This window comes from Dryobates pubescens, chromosome 17, assembly GCF_014839835.1.
Source record: "Dryobates pubescens isolate bDryPub1 chromosome 17, bDryPub1.pri, whole genome shotgun sequence".
Classification (NCBI taxonomy): domain Eukaryota; kingdom Metazoa; phylum Chordata; class Aves; order Piciformes; family Picidae; genus Dryobates; species Dryobates pubescens.
Window position 1 is genome coordinate 24,051,837 of NC_071628.1, and position 16,069 is coordinate 24,067,905.

The 16,069-nt window shown below is 67.7% G+C and overlaps 1 protein-coding gene across 3 annotated transcripts; it reads right to left on the bottom strand.

Moving 5' to 3' along the window:
* Positions 1-647: 647 nt before the first annotated feature.
* Positions 648-14,597, bottom strand: PARP6 (poly(ADP-ribose) polymerase family member 6). Of its 3 annotated transcripts, none has more exons than XM_054169276.1 (22): positions 14,494-14,597; positions 12,574-12,651; positions 12,360-12,454; positions 9,372-9,432; positions 9,161-9,251; positions 8,993-9,059; positions 8,595-8,744; positions 7,741-7,921; positions 7,295-7,348; positions 5,662-5,757; positions 5,481-5,573; positions 4,599-4,724; positions 4,441-4,506; positions 4,249-4,316; positions 3,593-3,641; positions 2,823-2,932; positions 2,644-2,716; positions 2,392-2,461; positions 1,961-2,040; positions 1,781-1,844; positions 1,563-1,647; positions 648-1,178 (listed from the first exon to the last, which is right to left on the bottom strand). In XM_054169276.1, exons 1-22 carry the CDS (start codon positions 14,494-14,496, stop codon positions 1,076-1,078), a joined length of 1,863 nt encoding a protein of 620 aa, XP_054025251.1. In that variant the 5' UTR covers positions 14,497-14,597; the 3' UTR covers positions 648-1,075. The 3 variants fall into 3 exon arrangements, 2 of the variants coding, with proteins under 2 accessions (XP_054025251.1, XP_054025250.1); XM_054169275.1 differs by having other exon boundaries at positions 2,823-2,935; XR_008462673.1 differs by lacking the exons at positions 648-1,178; positions 2,392-2,461 and having other exon boundaries at positions 1,599-1,647; positions 2,823-2,935.
* Positions 14,598-16,069: the final 1,472 nt, after the last annotated feature.

Here is a 16,069-nt window from a genome sequence, read left to right on the forward strand (position 1 = left end):
CGCCCTCCCCCCACCCCCTCCCACCCCGTGTCCCCAGCGGGTGATGCCACAGGAGCTGCCATTCCCTGGGGGCTGAAATTCCACTCCCATGGCTGCCTGCTGCTGTGACCAACCTGGAGAGCCTCAGACCTTTGGGGACCCTCTGCATTCAGCTCCTGGCAGTTCCCACACTCCCACAGCCCTTCTCCAGTGGGTTTGGATGTGGCTGTGCTGCCCCCAAAGCTGACACTGTGGGCACTGGGATTAGCTTGGGCTGAAATCAACACCAGCCCCCTCGAGCTCTCCTTGGTCTGCAAGTTCCCTGTGCTGGCACTGGCCCCTCTGGGGTCCCATGTCCCTGGTGTGGGCTCATCCTTTCCTTGTGATCCCATCCCTTCCATCCCATTCCCACAGCCCATGTCCCTTCCCTGCAGCTTCATCCCTTCTCCACCATCCCTTCCTTGTGACCCCTCCCCACAATCCCATCCCGTCCCCTTCTCCACCATCACCTCCCATCTTCTCCTCTCCCATCCCCTCCTCATGATCCCATTCCATCCCCTCATGATCCCCTCCCCTCTTCCTCCTCCCCTCCCCATCATCCCTTCCCCTCCCCTCCCCCCCCCATGCCCCCCCCACCCCTCCCCGACACAAATTCCTTTTCCCTTTTTTCTTTATTTTATTTTTCCGGTCATTTTTGGGTTTCTTTTGGTTTGTTGTTTGCTGCTTTCTCGGTGTTCTGGTTTTGTTTGTTTGGGTTTGTTGTTTATTTTTTGCTCCTTCCTGGCGGTCGCTAAAATCTCCGCTGCCGGCGGCGGCCACGGCAGTCCCCGCAGCTCCTTCTCCAGCGCCGCCACAGCCTGGGGGACACCGGGGAGGGGGTGGGGAGAGGGGGAAGGGGCAGGCCGGGGGACAAGGGGGGCGCTAGAGGCGCCGGCCGCTCGCTGGGTGCTTGGTGCCTATGTACAGGGTGGAGCTGCTGGCCCCGACCCGCCCGAGCCCTGCCCTGGGGGGGCTGCGATCGGCTCCGCCCGGCCCGGCCCGGCGCAGGCTGTGCGCTCGCTGCCCGCCGGGGGGCGCCAGGGCTCCCCTCCGCCGCTCAGTTGGTGTACACCTGAGTGCCGATCACGCGCATGATCTCCTTCTGGATCTTGGGGTCCTGAGTATTGATGTTGGCGTCTCCCACTTGGCCATCCTCGTACCTGCGAGAGGAGAAGGGGTGGGGGTTGTCCTGGGGGTGTCCCACGGGTGCTGGGGGTGTGCAGGGGTGACCCAGGGGAGTCCCACGGGTGCTGGGAGGCCAAGGAATTGTCCTGGGGGTGTCCCTTGGGTGCTGGGGTGTGCCAGGGATGTGCCATGGGTGCTGGGGGTGTGGAAGGGTGACCCAGGGGTGTCCCTTGGGTCTTGGGAGGGTGAAAGGTTGTCCCAGGGGTGTGCCATGGGTGCTGGGAGGGTAAGGAGTTGTGCTGGGGGTGTGCCTTGGGTGCTGGGGTGTGCCAGGGGTGCTGGGGGATACAGGGTGCGCCAGGGATGCTGGGGCGTGGAGGAGGTGCCAGGGGGTGCCAGGGGTGCAGCTGGGCACTGACACAAAGAAGAAGCGAGTGCAGACGTGGTCCGAGACAGGGCAGACCCAGATGTTGCCGTGTTTCTGCAGGTCCTTGGAGGTGATGACTGCGGGGGGGAAGGGGCTGTCAGCCGGGCAACAGCGGGGGGCAGGTCCCTGCCGGCTGCCAGGGACCAGCCTCCCTCCTCCAGCCGCCCTGGGGCCAGGGAGAGGGCAGCCGCCTGTTCCCCGGCCCCGCACCTTCGCACAGCGCGATGCAGTTGAGGTTGCGGCTCTGCAGGAAGCGGGACTGGATCGAGCGGCTCTGCGGGGAGGGCAGGCGCCGTTACCCGGCCCGGCCCCGGCACGGCCCCTGCCCACCCTCCCGACCCCCCTCCTGCCCGCTGACCACCCGCCGGCCCCCTGCCCGTCCTCCCTCACCTGGGGGATGGTGTTCATCCGGTTGTACCTCTGCACCAGCTCATCCTTGGAAGGCATCCGGTGCTGCCCTTTGCCCATCCCTGCGGAGAAGCCGGGGGGCGGCGGTCAGCGCCCGGGCACGGAGCAGCCCCGGGGCGACACAGGGACGCATGCCACAAGACGGGGACAAAAGCCACCCCGAGCGCTCCCCGACCCTGGGAAGCCCCTCCGGAGGTGGGCACAGCAGCTTTGAAAGCCCAGGTGGTGTGGCGGGGGTTAATCCCCCGGCGCAGCCCCAGCGGCGGGGGCCGGGGCGGGCGGCAGGGACGCAGGCCGCCGCCCGCTGCTGCGCGGCTCCGAGCGCCCCCGGGCCCACACGGGGGGCAGGGACGGGAGCCCGGGCAGGGCTGGGCAGCGCAGGGCAGGGCTGGGCAGCGCAGGCAGCCTCTTACCTGAGTATCCAAAGGAAATACTGGAGATGGGGCTCAGATAGATGCCCTTGCCATAGGCTGCTCCATGCAGCTTGCGGGGAAACACCAGGGTGAGCGCCGCGGGGTCCCCCCGACCAGCTCGGGCACGGTTGCCGGAGGCAGCCCAACCTCTGCGGCCAGCTGCCCGCCCGCTCCCTCCCCTCGCCGCGCCCCCCCTGCCTGCCTGCCCGCCCCCGGGGAGGGCCGTGGAGGCGGGGCGGGGGCCGGCCCTACCTGCAGCTTGGTGTAGGAAGCGTTGACCAGCCCGTTGCGGAGGATGGAGTGCCAGTTCTCAATGTGAGAGCCACTGCAAGAAGGCCACCTCAGCCCCACCGTGCCCGCCCCGGGGGGGGTCCCGCTGCCACCCCTCCTCTCCCCCCCATAACAGCCCGCCCCCGCCCCCGGGCACTGACTGGAAAGCGAAGGTGCTGCCGTAGAGCTTCTTGGCGGTGCGGAACCGAGCCTCCTTGGCGGGGGGGCTGCTGAGCAGGAGGAACTGGTGCGAGGTGTGCATGAACTTCAGCTGCTACCAGGGCAAAGGGACCAGCAAAGGTGGGGAGAGAGGACGGACAGACAGGCAGACAGGCAGACAGAGATCATGCACGGCAGCCTGGCCCCGTGCCCAGCCTGCCCCAGCCCTGCTTTGGGCATCCCAAGCTTGCCAGGAGAGCCTGTGGGACGATCCCCATCCTCCACCCTGGATCCCATCTTCTGCCTTGCAGACCCCATCCCAATGGCTGCACCCTACAGCTCAGACCCTTACATCACCCTCCCCATATTCTTGCAGCCCTCATCCTGCATCCTCCCTGCACCCCATGTCCTGCATCCCATGCTCCACATCCCACACCTCATACCCTACCTCCCTCCTTCCATACCCTTCATCCCATGCCCAGTGTCTCACATCCCATATCCTATATCCCACCTTCCCTATCTTACATCCCACATCCCATATCCAACACCCCACATCCCAATCCCATTCCCTTCCTCCCACATCCCATACCCTCTGTCCCACATCCTATATCCTAAATCCCACATCCTGTAGCCAGCACCTTGTATTCTGTGTCCAGCATCCCACTCCCCAGGTCATGCATCCCACCTCCCATATCCTACATCCTGCATCCCATTCCCTCCATTGCACATCCCATATCCCACCTCCCACTTGGAGCCTGGCCAGGCCACTTACCCTGCTGAGAGGCAGCTTGACAATGTGGGATCTGTTGCTGGAGATTATCCTTGGGAGAAGGAGGAGGAAGAAGAAGAGGATGAGGAAGGGTCACATAGAGTGATCCCAAGGTGCCCTGGGAGCAGGGCCAAGCCAGGAGCTGCATCACAACCAACCCTGAGGGGGGTGGATGGCCAAGAACCCACAGGAGAAGGGGACCAAGGGGGTGGTGCTGTGGATGCCCAGCTGTCCCCCACCCCATTCACTGTCCTGGGGGATGTGTGGCAGCAGGGAGGGACAGAAGGCAGCAGGGAGGGACAGGGTGCAGCAAAGAGGGACATGGGCAACAGGGAGGGATGGGGGGCAGCAGGGAGGGACATGGGGCAGCAAGGAGGGACAGAAGGCAGCAGGGAGGGACAGGGTGCAGCAAGGAGGGACATGGGCAACAGGGAGGGATGGGGGGCAGCAGGGAGGGACATGGGGCAGCAAGGAGGGACAGAAGGCAGCAGGGAGGGACAGGGTGCAGCAAGGAGGGACATGGGCAACAGGGAGGGATGGGGGGCAACAGGGAGGGACGGGGGGCAGCAGGGAGGGACATGGGGCAGCAGGACAGGGACAGGGGGCAGCAGGACAGGGACAGGTTCAGCAGGACAGGGCTGCAGCATCTTCAGCCTTACCACTGCAGGAGGGGATGGGCCAGGGGGTCCAGCTTGTCCATCTGCTTCTTGATCTCCAGGTAGGACCCCTGGCAGAGGTGAGAGGGGGTGCAGGTGGGTCCCTTGGCACTCACCAGGTGGTGGGAGGAGGGGGATGAGCCCAGGCCAGAGGGCAGTGGCATGGGGCAGGGGTGTGGGGCCGTGGCAGCACACCTGTGTCATCTCCCGGATGGACATGACGCTGTCCAGGGCCTTCTGCAGCCGCTCGTAGTTCTTCTTCTGCATGGGGCACAGCGGAGGGGTGGCCTTCAGAGGAGTCCTGGGGGCTCCCACTGCTCCCCAGAACCGGGAGGGACGCCTGTCCTGCTCACCTTGGGGTTGAAGGCAAGCGTCTTGGGGTCGTTGGGGTCCACCACCGAGGGGTAGGGCTCGAAGATGATGCTCTTGCGAGGGGACTCGAGGGCAGCACGGCACATGGCCACCAGCAGGTCCACCACCTGGCGGGGATGGAGCAGGGGTGGCTGAGAAGCTCAGCAGGAGCCAGCAGGGAGCACTTGCAGCCCAGAGAGCCAAGCAGAGCCTGGGCTGCAGCAAGAGAAGTGTGGCCAGCAGGGCAGGGAGGGGATTCTGCCCCTCTGCTCCACTCTGCTGAGACCACAGCTGCAGCTCTGGGGCCAGCTCTGGAGCCTCTGTGCCAGGAAGGATCTGGAGGGGCTGGAAGGTGTCCAGAGCAGGGCCAGGAGGAGGAGCAGAGGGCTGGAGCTGCTCTGCTGTGAGCACAGCCTGAGGGAGTTGGGGCTGTGCAGGCTGGAGAAGGCTCCCAGGAGACCTTCTGGTGGCCTTCCAGGATCTGCAGGGGGCTCCAAGCAAGCTGGGGAGGGACTTTGGAGGGTGTCAGGGAGGGATAGGACTGGGGGGGATGGAGCAGCACTAGAAGTGGGGAGACTGAGATTGGCTGTGAGGAAGAAGTTGTTGCCCAGGAGGGTGGTGAGAGCCTGGCACAGGCTGCCCAGGGAGGTGGTGGCAGCCTCCTGCCTGGAGGTGTTTGCAGCCAGGCTGGAGGTGGCTGTGAGCAACCTGCTGTGGTGTGAGGTGTCCCTGCCCATGGCAGGGGGTTGGGGCTGGCTGGGCCTTGGGGTCCCTTCCAGCCCTGACAGCTCTGTGACTCTATGAAGGGGAGGGCACCCCAAGGGGACAACCCCCTGAGGGGGCAGCCTGGTCACCCCACAGCACCCCAGCCCCTCCTGGCTCACCTCAGCACCCGTAGCCACCTCCTCGGCCGCGCCGGACATGACCCCCAGGGTGTAGAAGGAGAAGACGCAGAGCTCCCGGGTGCAGACCGCCGGCTGCGGGGGCACAGGATGAAGGCAGGGAACGGGCAGGGGCAGGGAGGGGGCGGGCAGGGGGCTGGCAGCCCAGCCCCAGCTGGCACACCTTGAGCATGGAGCCGTTCTGGAAGACGTGCTGCTCGTCGCACACCACGCAGTACTCGTTGAGCGTCGGCAGCCGCTGCTCCGCGTACTTCATCATCTGCGGGGCACCGCCGCGCACCCGCGCCGAGGCGCAGCGCCACCCAGCGGCAGCGCCACCCGGGGGCAGCGGCACCGAGGAGCGGGGTTACCGAGGAGCGGGGTTACCGAGGGGCAGAGGCACCGTAGGGCAGGCGGTACCATGGGATAGGGGCACCGAGGGGTAGGGGCACTGAGGGGCAGGGCCCCTACTGGGCACTGGCAGCATGGGGGAATGGCACCAAGGGGCAGGGGGTACTGTGGGGCAGGTGGTACTGTGGGGTAGGGGCCACTGTGGGGTAGAGCCACTGTGGGGCAGGGGCACCGAGGGGCAGGGGGCACTGTGGGGCAAGGGACACCGTGGGGCAGATGGTACTGTGGGGTAGGGAGCACTGTGGGGCAAGTGGTATTGTGGGGTAGGGGCACTGAAGGCAGGGGCACCAAGGGGTAGGGGCACCAGGGGGAGGAGGGTGGGGATCATGGGCATGTGGGGCAGAGGGAAGCATGTTCTAAGCAGTGGGGTGGAGATAACTGGAATGTGGGGCAGTGGGAAGGATGCTCTGAGAAGTGGAACAGAGCTGAGCAGGACACAGGGCAGCAGGGAGGATGCTCCAGGCCGTGGGATGGGGATGAGCAGGATGGGGCAGTGGGCAGGAGCTGAGCAGGACACAGGGCAGCAGGGAGGATGCTCCAGGCCGTGGGATGGGGATGAGCAGGATGGGGCAGAGGGCAGGAGCTGAGCAGGACACAGGGCAGCAGGGAGGATGCTCCAGGCCGTGGGATGGGGATGAGCAGGATGGGGCAGAGGGCAGGAGCTGAGCAGGACACAGGGCAGCAGGGAGGATGCTCCAGGCCGTGGGATGGGGATGAGCAGGATGGGGCAGAGGGCAGGAGCTGAGCAGGACACAGGGCAGCAGGGAGGATGCTCCAGGCCGTGGGATGGGGATGAGCAGGATGGGAGCAGAGGGCAGGAGCTGAGCAGGACACAGGGCAGCAGGGAGGATGCTCCAGGCCATGGGATGGGGATGAGCAGGATGGGGCAGAGGGCAGGAGGGCAGCAGGACACAGGGCAGCAGGGAGGATGCTCCAGGCCGTGGGATGGGGATGAGCAGGATGGGGCAGTGGGCAGGAGGGCAGCAGCACACAGGGCAGCAGGGAGGATGCTCCAGGCCGTGGGATGGGGATGAGCAGGATGGGGCAGAGGGCAGGAGCTGAGCAGGACACAGGGCAGCAGGGAGGATGCTCCAGGCCGTGGGATGGGGATGAGCAGGATGGGAGCAGAGGGCAGGAGCTGAGCAGCACACAGGGCAGCAGGGAGGATGCTCCAGGCTGTGGGATGGGGATGAGCAGGATGGGGCAGAGGGCAGGAGCTGAGCAGGACACAGGGCAGCAGGGAGGATGCTCCAGGCCGTGGGATGGGGATGAGCAGGATGGGGCAGAGGGCAGGAGGGCAGCAGCACACAGGGCAGCAGGGAGGATGCTCCAGGCCGTGGGATGGGGATGAGCAGGATGGGGCAGACGGCAGGAGGGCAGCAGGGAGGGCAGGGCAGGATGCCCACCTGCACCAGGAAGCCGTACTCCAGCGTGGGGATGTTCTTGCAGTGGCCACCGACCTGCGCCGGAGCCGGAGGGAGCCAGCTGCGTTACCTCCTTTCCGCCCCGCACCCCGACCTCTGCGTGGCACCGGCAGCCCCCGGCGCCCCCTGGCACGGCAGGACCCCCACACCCCAAGGCCCTCCCGGGGCCGCCGCCGCGGCGCGGAGCTGGCACCGAGCTGGGGGATGAAACCCCGCAGGACCCCGCGGCCGGCGCCCCAGCTCGCCCCTGAGCACCCAAGGGTGCTGGGTGAAGGCACAGGGGAGATGCCCCCCAGGGGCTGCCCCAACCTCCCCTTCCCCCAGTGCCAGGGGCTGTGCCCACCCCACAGACAGGTGACCCGCGGCCGGCGGAGCCCCCGGGAAGGGAAAAGAGAGGAAAGCAAACCCCGCGGCGGGGAGGCACCCACCAGGATGTTGAAGGGGGCAACACCTGCCTGGGTGCTGGCCGGGGGGTAGCCAAACACCTCCACCTTGGGGTTCTTGACGGTGCAGGAGACGGAGCGGTTCATCAGGCGGTTGGCACGGGCCTCGGGCACGCCCAGCTTGCCCTTCAGCACCGAGTCCTGCATGACAGGGAAGCTGGGAGACCTGCGGGCACACAGCCCCCCTCAGCTCCCAGCTCTGCCACCAAACACAGCCACAGAACCACAATGCCAGGGGCTGGAAGGGACCTGGGGAGATCAGCCAGTCCGACCCCCCCTGCCAGGGCAGGAGCACCCAGGGCAGGTCACACAGGAACACAGCCAGGGGGGGTTGGAATAGCTCCAGAGAGGGAGACTCCACAGCCCCCCTGGGCAGCCTGTGCCAGGGCTCTGTTACCCTCACAGGGAAATAATTCTTCCTCATCTTTCCATGGGACTTCCTCTGCCTCAGCTTCCAGCACTGCCCCTTGTGCTGGCATTGGGCAGCACCCAGCAGAGCCTGGCTCCAGCCTCTGGGCATTCAGCCTTTACATATTTATGAACAGCAATGAGCTCCTCTGCCACCCAGAGCCATATTCACCCTCTGGCTGCTCTGGGGAGCAACCACCACCTCCTCCTCAGGCTCTGGCAGGGAGCAGTAGCATCCACAGGGGCACCAGCAGGGTGGGGAGCAGGGGGGTGGGGAGCAGGGGCTGAGGACAGCAGCATGGGCACCAGCATGGTGGGGAGCAGGGGGATGGGGATCAGGGGGAGGAACTGAGGCTCCCTACCAGGCCTCCAGCCACCCAGAGTGAGGGGCCAGAGGGTTTGGTCCTTCAGGGGCACCGCTGGGGTCTTACTTGGGGATGGGGGAGAAGATGCTGAGGCCAGCACGGAACTTCTTGATGGTGCCACTCGTCTTGAACCAGCTGTGCCGCTTCTCCTGCTGGGTCTTCAGGAAATCATTGCTGAGGTGCTTCCATTGCTGGGATGTGAACATGCCCAGGATCCTGGCAGGGAGGTGGCACGGATGCCTGAGCAGGGGTGCCGGCACCCACGGTGTGTGCCCACCGTCTATGCCACCCAGCTCCTCCTTCTTCCCAGCCAAAGCTGGTGCTGAGCTGACCACAGGGCCATGTGGCAGGTGGCGGTGGTGTGGGGACATGCTGGCACCTGGCCAGGGTTGGGGCAAAACGGTGACCCTGTGGCCCACCCCTGCCACCACCTTTGGGTGCCCATCCCACGTTTCAGCTCTTACTTCTTCAGCTGCAGGCCCAGCCCGAAGCCCTCCTTGTTGGACGGCTGGAAAACCTCGATGGACGGTTCTGCAGGGGGCGAGAGAGGAGGAGGAGCCAGCGGTGCCACCCCCACGCCCCACCCCCAGGGCCCCAGGGGCCGCCCTGTGCCGCCCACCCTCCCCACTCACCGGGGCCATCGAGGTACTGGGAGAGGGAGAAGCGCAGGCGGAGGACGATGGGCTCCGTCCGCAGCACCTTCCATGCCGTCGCCACCTCCTCCTGCCGAGGGACAGCCACCCCTTGGCACGGCCACAGGGACCCCCAGCCAGGCAGGGAAACCTGGGCACCACCACCCTCCCCGTGTGCCCAGGCTGCTGGGGTGGCACCCCAGGGACTCACATCAAGGAAGCTGATGTTCACGTGGAGGTCGATGTCCACGTCGTCGATGGTGCCATACTCCCTGTGAAGACACGGGGTGCCAGGACAGGGGGGCATGGGGTGAGGCTGGCAGGGTGCTGGTACCTCTGTCTGGTGCTCAGCAGGCTTGTGAGGGTGGTGACAGGCACGTGTGGCTCCCTGGGTATTGACTACAGGCACCCGTGGGAGCAGGATGGCGCAAGGAGAATGCCTGAGGTTGTGGAGGGGGAGTCTGGGAATGGCACAGCTGGGTGCCCAGAGATGCCACAGCAGGTGCCTGGGAATGGCAGAGCTGATTGCCCCAAGGATGGTACAGCTGGGTCCTGGGGATGGCATGGCCAGGTGTCCCAAGATGGCATGACCGAATTCCTGAAGATGCCATTTCAGGTGCCCCAGGGGCAGCACAGCCATATGCCCCATGGATGGCACTTCTGGGTGCCTGGCCATGCCACAGCCATGTGCTCAGGGATGCCACAGATGGGTGTCTGGTGATGCCATCACCAGGTGCTCCATGGATGGCACAGCTGAGTGCCCGGGGATGCCGAGTGGCCAGCGATGTCATAGCTGGGTGCCCTGCATACGGCACTGCTGGGTCCTCAGGGATGGCACCAGCCAGGTGCTCAAGGATGGCACAGCTGAGTGATCTGGGAATGCTATATCCAGGTGCCCCAGAGACAGCACATTCAGGTGCCCAGGCATGGCACACCTGGCTGCTCCAAGGATGGCACAGCTTAGTGCCCAAGAGATGGCAGTGCCAGTTACCAGGGGAGGGCACAGCTGGGTGCCACAGCGATGCCATGCTCCGGGAATGCCTGAGGAACGGCACAGCCAGGCGCCTCGGGAACGCTGCGGCTGGGCGCCCCCTGCGGGTGCAGGGCTGGGTGCCCATGGGCAGGCTGGGCGGGCGCAGGGCCGGGCGGGCGCAGGGCTGGGCAGGCGCAGGGCTGGGTGCCCATGGGCAGGCTGGGCGGGCGCAGGGCCGGGCGGGCGCAGGGCTGGGCGGGCACAGGGCTGGGTGCCCATGGGCAGGCTGGGCGGGCGCAGGGCCGGGCGGGCGCAGGGCTGGGCGGGCGCAGGGCTGGGTGCCCATGGGCAGGCTGGGCGGGCGCAGGGCCGGGCGGGCGCAGGGCTGGGCGGGCACAGGGCTGGGTGCCCATGGGTAGGCTGGGCGGGCGCAGGGCCGGGCGGGTGCAGGGCTGGGTGCCCACGGGCAGGCCGGGCGGGCACAGGGCTGGGCGGGCACAGGGCTGGGCGGGCACAGGGCTGGGCGGGCGCAGGGCCGGGCGGGCGCAGGGCTGGGTGCCCACGGGCAGGCCGGGCGGGCACAGGGCTGGGCGGGCGCAGGGCCGGGCGGGCGCAGGGCTGGGCAGGCGCAGGGCTGGGCGGGCGCAGGGCCGGGCAGGCGCAGGGCTGGGCGGGCACAGGGCTGGGCGGGCACAGGGCTGGGCGGGCGCAGGGCTGGGCGGGCGCAGGACTGGGCAGGCGCAGGGCTGGGTGCCCACGGGCAGGCCGGGCGGGCACAGGGCTGGGCGGGGCGCAGGGCCGGGCGGGTGCAGGGCTGGGCGGGCGCAGGGCCGGGCGGGCGCAGGGCTGGGCAGGCGCAGGGCTGGGTGCCCACGGGCAGGCCGGGCGGGCGCAGGGCCGGGCGGGCGCAGGGCTGGGTGCCCACGGGCAGGCCGGGCAGGCGCAGGGCTGGGCGGGCGCAGGGCTGGGTGCCCACGGGCAGGCTGGGCGGGCGCAGGGCTGGGCGGGCGCAGGGCTGGGTGCCCACGGGCAGGCCGGGCGGGCGCAGGGCTGGGCGGGCGCAGGGCTGGGTGCCCATGGGCAGGCCGGGCGGGCGCAGGGCTGGGCGGGCGCAGGGCTGGGCAGGCGCAGGGCTGGGTGCCCATGGGCAGGCTGGGCGGGCGCAGGGCCGGGCGGGTGCAGGGCTGGGCAGGCGCAGGGCTGGGTGCCCATGGGCAGGCTGGGCGGGCGCAGGGCCGGGCGGGTGCAGGGCTGGGCGGGCGCAGGGCTGGGTGCCCACGGGCAGGCCGGGCGGGCGTAGGGCTGGGCGGGCACAGGGCTGGGCGGGCGCAGGGCCGGGCGGGCGCAGGGCTGGGCGGGCGCAGGGCTGGGCGGGCGCAGGGCCGGGCGGGCGCAAGGCTGGGCGGGCGCAGGGCTGGGCGGGCGCAGGGCCGGGCGGGCGCAGGGCTGGGCAGGCGCAGGGCTGGGTGCCCATGGGCAGGCTGGGCGGGCGCAGGGCCGGGCGGGTGCAGGGCTGGGCGGGCGCAGGGCCGGGCGGGCGCAGGGCTGGGCAGGCGCAGGGCTGGGCGGGCACAGGGCCGGGTGGGCACAGGGCTGGGCGGGCACAGGGCTGGGCGGGCGCAGGGCTGGGCGGGCGCAGGGCCGGGTGGGCACAGGGCTGGGCGGGCACAGGGCTGGGCGGGCGCAGGGCTGGGCGGGGCGCAGGACTGGGCGGGCGCAGGGCCGGGTGGGCACAGGGCTGGGCGGGCACAGGGCTGGGCGGGCGCAGGGCCGGGCGGGCGCAGGGCCGGGCGGGCGCAGGGCTGGGCAGGCGCAGGGCTGGGCGGGCGCAGGGCTGGGCGGGCACAGGGCTGGGTGCCCACGGGCAGGCTGGGCGGGCGCAGGGCTGGGCGGGCGCAGGGCTGGGTGCCCACGGGCAGGCTGGACGGGCGCAGGGCTGGGCGGGCGCAGGGCTGGGCGGGCACAGGGCTGGGTGCCCACGGGCAGGCTGGGCGGGCGCAGGGCTGGGCGGGCGCAGGGCTGGGTGCCCACGGGCAGGCTGGACAGGCGCAGGGCTGGGTGCCCACGGGCAGGCTGGGCGGGCGCAGGGCTGGGCGGGCGCAGGGCTGGGTGCCCACGGGCAGGCTGGACGGGCGCAGGGCTGGGTGCCCACGGGCAGGCTGGGCGGGCACAGGGCTGGGCGGGCACAGGGCTGGGCGGGCGCAGGGCTGGGCAGTGGGCACCCACCTGACGGCCACAGCATTCTCGCTGTAGATCTCCTTCACGGCCTCGATGTCGGCGTCCAGCTGCGGGTGACGGTACAGGTCGGCGGCACAGGTCCCCTGTGGCACAGCATCCCAGGGCACCGTCACACCCACGGCCCCGTGCCCGGGCCTGGGACACCCCGAGCCCTGCCCCGTGGCACCCACGGCGCCCAGCACCCAGGGCAGCCAGCGCTTACCTGGACGCCATAGAGGAACTCCTCAGACTCGTTGTCCCCGTCGGAGTCATCGTCCGTCCAGTACTGACCCTTGAGGTCCTGGGGGACAGGGAGGTGGGGGGCGGCAGATTAGAGAAGGCAGAGAAGTTGAGGGGCAGCAGGGATGGAAGGAGAGGGCTGGGGGGCAGCAGGTTATGGGAAAGTTGGGGGGCTGGGTTTGAGGGCACTGATTTGGGGGGAGCAGATTAGGGAGGGACGGGATGGGTGGGAGCAGGTTCTGGGAGAGTTGGGAGGACCAAGTTGGGAAGCAGTGAAATGGGGGAGCAGGTTGTGGGGATGAGCTGTGGGGAATGGTTTGGGGGGAGCAGTTTGAGGGGCAGTGAAATGGGGGAGCAGGATGGGGAATGATTTGGGGGGAGCAGTTTGAGGGGCAGTGAAATGGGGGAGCAGGTTGTGGGGATGAGCTGTGGGGAATGGTTTGGGGGGAGCAGTTTGAGGGGCAGTGAAATGGGGGAGCAGGATGGGGAATGATTTGGGGGGAGCAGTTTGAGGGGCAGTGAAATGGGGGAGCAGGATGGGGGAATGGTTTGGGGGGAGCAGTTTGAGGGCAGTGAAATGGGGGAGCAGGATGGGGGAATGGTTTGGGGGGAGCAGTTTGAGGGGCAGTGAAATGGGGGAGCAGGATGGGGGAATGGTTTGGGGGGAGCAGTTTGAGGGGCAGTGAAATGGGGGAGCAGGATGGGGAATGATTTGGGGGAGCAGTTTGAGGGGCAGTGAAATGGGGGAGCAGGATGGGGGAATGGTTTGGGGGGAGCAGTTTGAGGGGCAGTGAAATGGGGGAGCAGGATGGGGGAATGGTTTGGGGGGAGCAGTCTGAGGGGCAGTGAAATGGGGGAGCAGGATGGAAGAAGTGTTTTAGGAGGGGAGCAGGATGGAGGTATTAGGATGGGGAGGTTGGGAAGTGGGATTGGGGAAGCAGTTGGGAGGGGAGCAGGACGGGGGCAAGTGGGTTGGGGACAAAGGGATGGGAGGCAGCAGGATGTGAGGAGCAATTTGGGGGGCAGTGGGATGGGAGTGGTTTAGGAGGGCAGCAGGATGGAGCAGCAAGTTAGGGACAGCAGGTTGGGATCAGCAAGATGGGGACAGTAGGATAAGGACATCAGGTTGGGGACAGCAAGATGCAGACAGCAGGTTGGGGACAGTAAGATGGGGTCAGTAAGATGCAGACAGCAGGTTGGTGACAGTGAGATGGGGACCGTAAGATGGGGACAGCAGGATGGGGAAAGCAAGATTGGGACAAAGATGGGGACAGCGGGATGGGGACAGCGAGATGCAGACAGCAGGTTGGGGACAGTAAGATGTGGACAGCAGGTTGGGGACGGCAAGATGTAGACAGTAAGATGTGGACAGCAGGTTGGGGACGGCAAGATGTAGACAGCAAGATGCAGACAGCAGGTTAGGGACAGTGAGATGGGGACCATAAGGTGAGGACAGCAGGTTGGAGAAAGCAATTTTGGGACAGTAAGATGGGGACAGCGGGATGGGGACAGCAAGATGTAGACAGCAGGCTGGGGACAGTAAGATAAGGGACGGCAGGTTGGGGACAGCAAGATGGGGCCGCGCACAGTGCCGCCAAGACGGCCCCGGCCGATGGCGATGGGTTGTCCTCCCGCGCTAGGGCCGGCCCCCTCCCGTGCCGGGGACCAGCCGGGGCCAGCCGGGGACAAGCAGGGGCCAGCCGGGGCCAGCCGGGGACGCAGGGCTTGCCGCCCCGCTCCCGCCCCCCCCCCCCCTCCAATTCGCCCATCCCGATCAGGCCGCGTCCTGCCGCTCCTCCCCCCGCGCCTCGGCGGCCCTGGGACCTGCCGGTTGCGCCGGGCCGGGCCTGGGGGGCGTCCCAGTGCGTTCCCCGTGGCCCCCGGGCGGCGGGACCCCCCTCACCATCTCAGCGGCGGCGGGGCGGGCCTGTCGGCGGCTCCATGCCGGCGGGCGGGCGGGCGGCCATCGGGCCCTGACGTCAGGGCCTCGGCGCGGGCCCGGCGCCACCGCCGTCACCCGGCAACGCCGCCGATGACGTCACCCGACGGGGACACCCCCCCCGGCCCCCCCCCGGATCCCCCCGGCATCGAGATGCCCGTGATGGGCACCCACCGGTGTCCCCAGTGCTGCCAGCATCCCTGGTTCCCTGCGGTCCTCATCACCCCAACTTAGTGCCCAGCACAAAGCCCCCCCCAGGGGGGGCTGTGCTGTGTCCCCTCACGGCGTTCCCACAGCCCACTACAGGGTCCTCTTGTGTCCCCAGTACGTGGTTCCCAGCACCCCCTGTAAACAGTCCCCATGGTCCCAGCACAGGTGTGACCATTTTGGGTCCCCACATGTCCGGCCCTGCATCCCCAAGGTTCAGCACAGGGTTCCCAGTGTCCCCCTGCACCCAGCACAGGGTGGCCATTGTGGGTCCCCATGTGGCTGGCCCAGACTCTCTGTGGCCTCATGGCTCATCCCAGGGTCCCCCAGTGTCCCCAGTACAGGGTGGCCATGGTCCCAGCACAGGGTAACAGTGCAGGGTGACAATTTTGGGTCCCCATATATCTGGTATGGTGTCCCCACAGCCTAGCACAGGGTCCCTAGGTCCCCAGTGTCACAGGTGTCCCCACAGACAGGGTCCTTACAGTCCCAGCACAAGGTGGCTATTTCGGGTCCCAATATGTCTGGGCCAGAGTCCCCAAGACTCACAACAGGAGCTCCAGTGTCCTCAGTACATGGTTCCCAAGGTCGCAGCTCAGGGCCCCCAGGACGGTGACCATTTTGGGTCCCCAGTGTTGCCAGTACAGGGCACCCATGGTCTTAGCACAGGGTGCTCAGTATGGGGTGACCATTTTGGGCCCCCATATGGGTGGCATGGTGTGCCCACAGCCCAGCACAGGGTTCCTAGGTCCCCTCTACAGGGTGCCTGTGGTCCCTGCAGTGTTCCAGTGTCCCCTACTATAGAGTCCCTGCACAGCGCAGTCATTTTGGGTCCCACTATAGATGTCCCAGTGCCCCCATAGGGGCTCCAGTGTCCTCAGTACACAGTTCCCAAGCTGCTGAGGGTCCCCAGTAGAGAGTGAGCCTTTTGGGCCCCCACATGGCTGGCACGGTGTCCCCATGCGCCAGCACAGGTCCCCCAGTGTCTCCCAGCACACGGTCCCCCTGTACCCCACACAGGGTGACCATTTTGGGTCCCTACAGTGTCCCCATGACACAGCACCAGGATCTGCTCAGCAGGTCCCCGAGTCCGTGGCATGTTTCCAGTGTCACGGTGCTCTCAGTGTGGAGCAGCCATGACGAACCCCTGAGGGGGGTCGGTTACAGGCTCAGGACCCTCCAACACCTCACAAAACCACCCAGCATCCCGCAGAGAGGAGCCCTCGACCCCAGCCCCTGGGGCCCTGCGGCGCCCTAGAGCGGGAGTGTGGAGGGATGGGACTTGTGAGCGGTGCGGACCCATTAAAAGAGGCGAGACGAGGCGCGGCCCCTT

Bases quoted from the DNA above. Each gene is read 5' to 3' on its own strand.
- PARP6 (XM_054169275.1), bottom strand. The intron at 5,758-7,294 runs GTGGGCATCCTG...GGTGCCCCGCAG, and splicing joins AGTACGGCTTCCTGGTGCAG to ATGATGAAGTACGCGGAGCA. The intron at 2,717-2,822 runs GTCAGTGCCCGG...GCCTTCTTGCAG, and splicing joins GGCAGCACCTTCGCTTTCCA to TGGCTCTCACATTGAGAACT.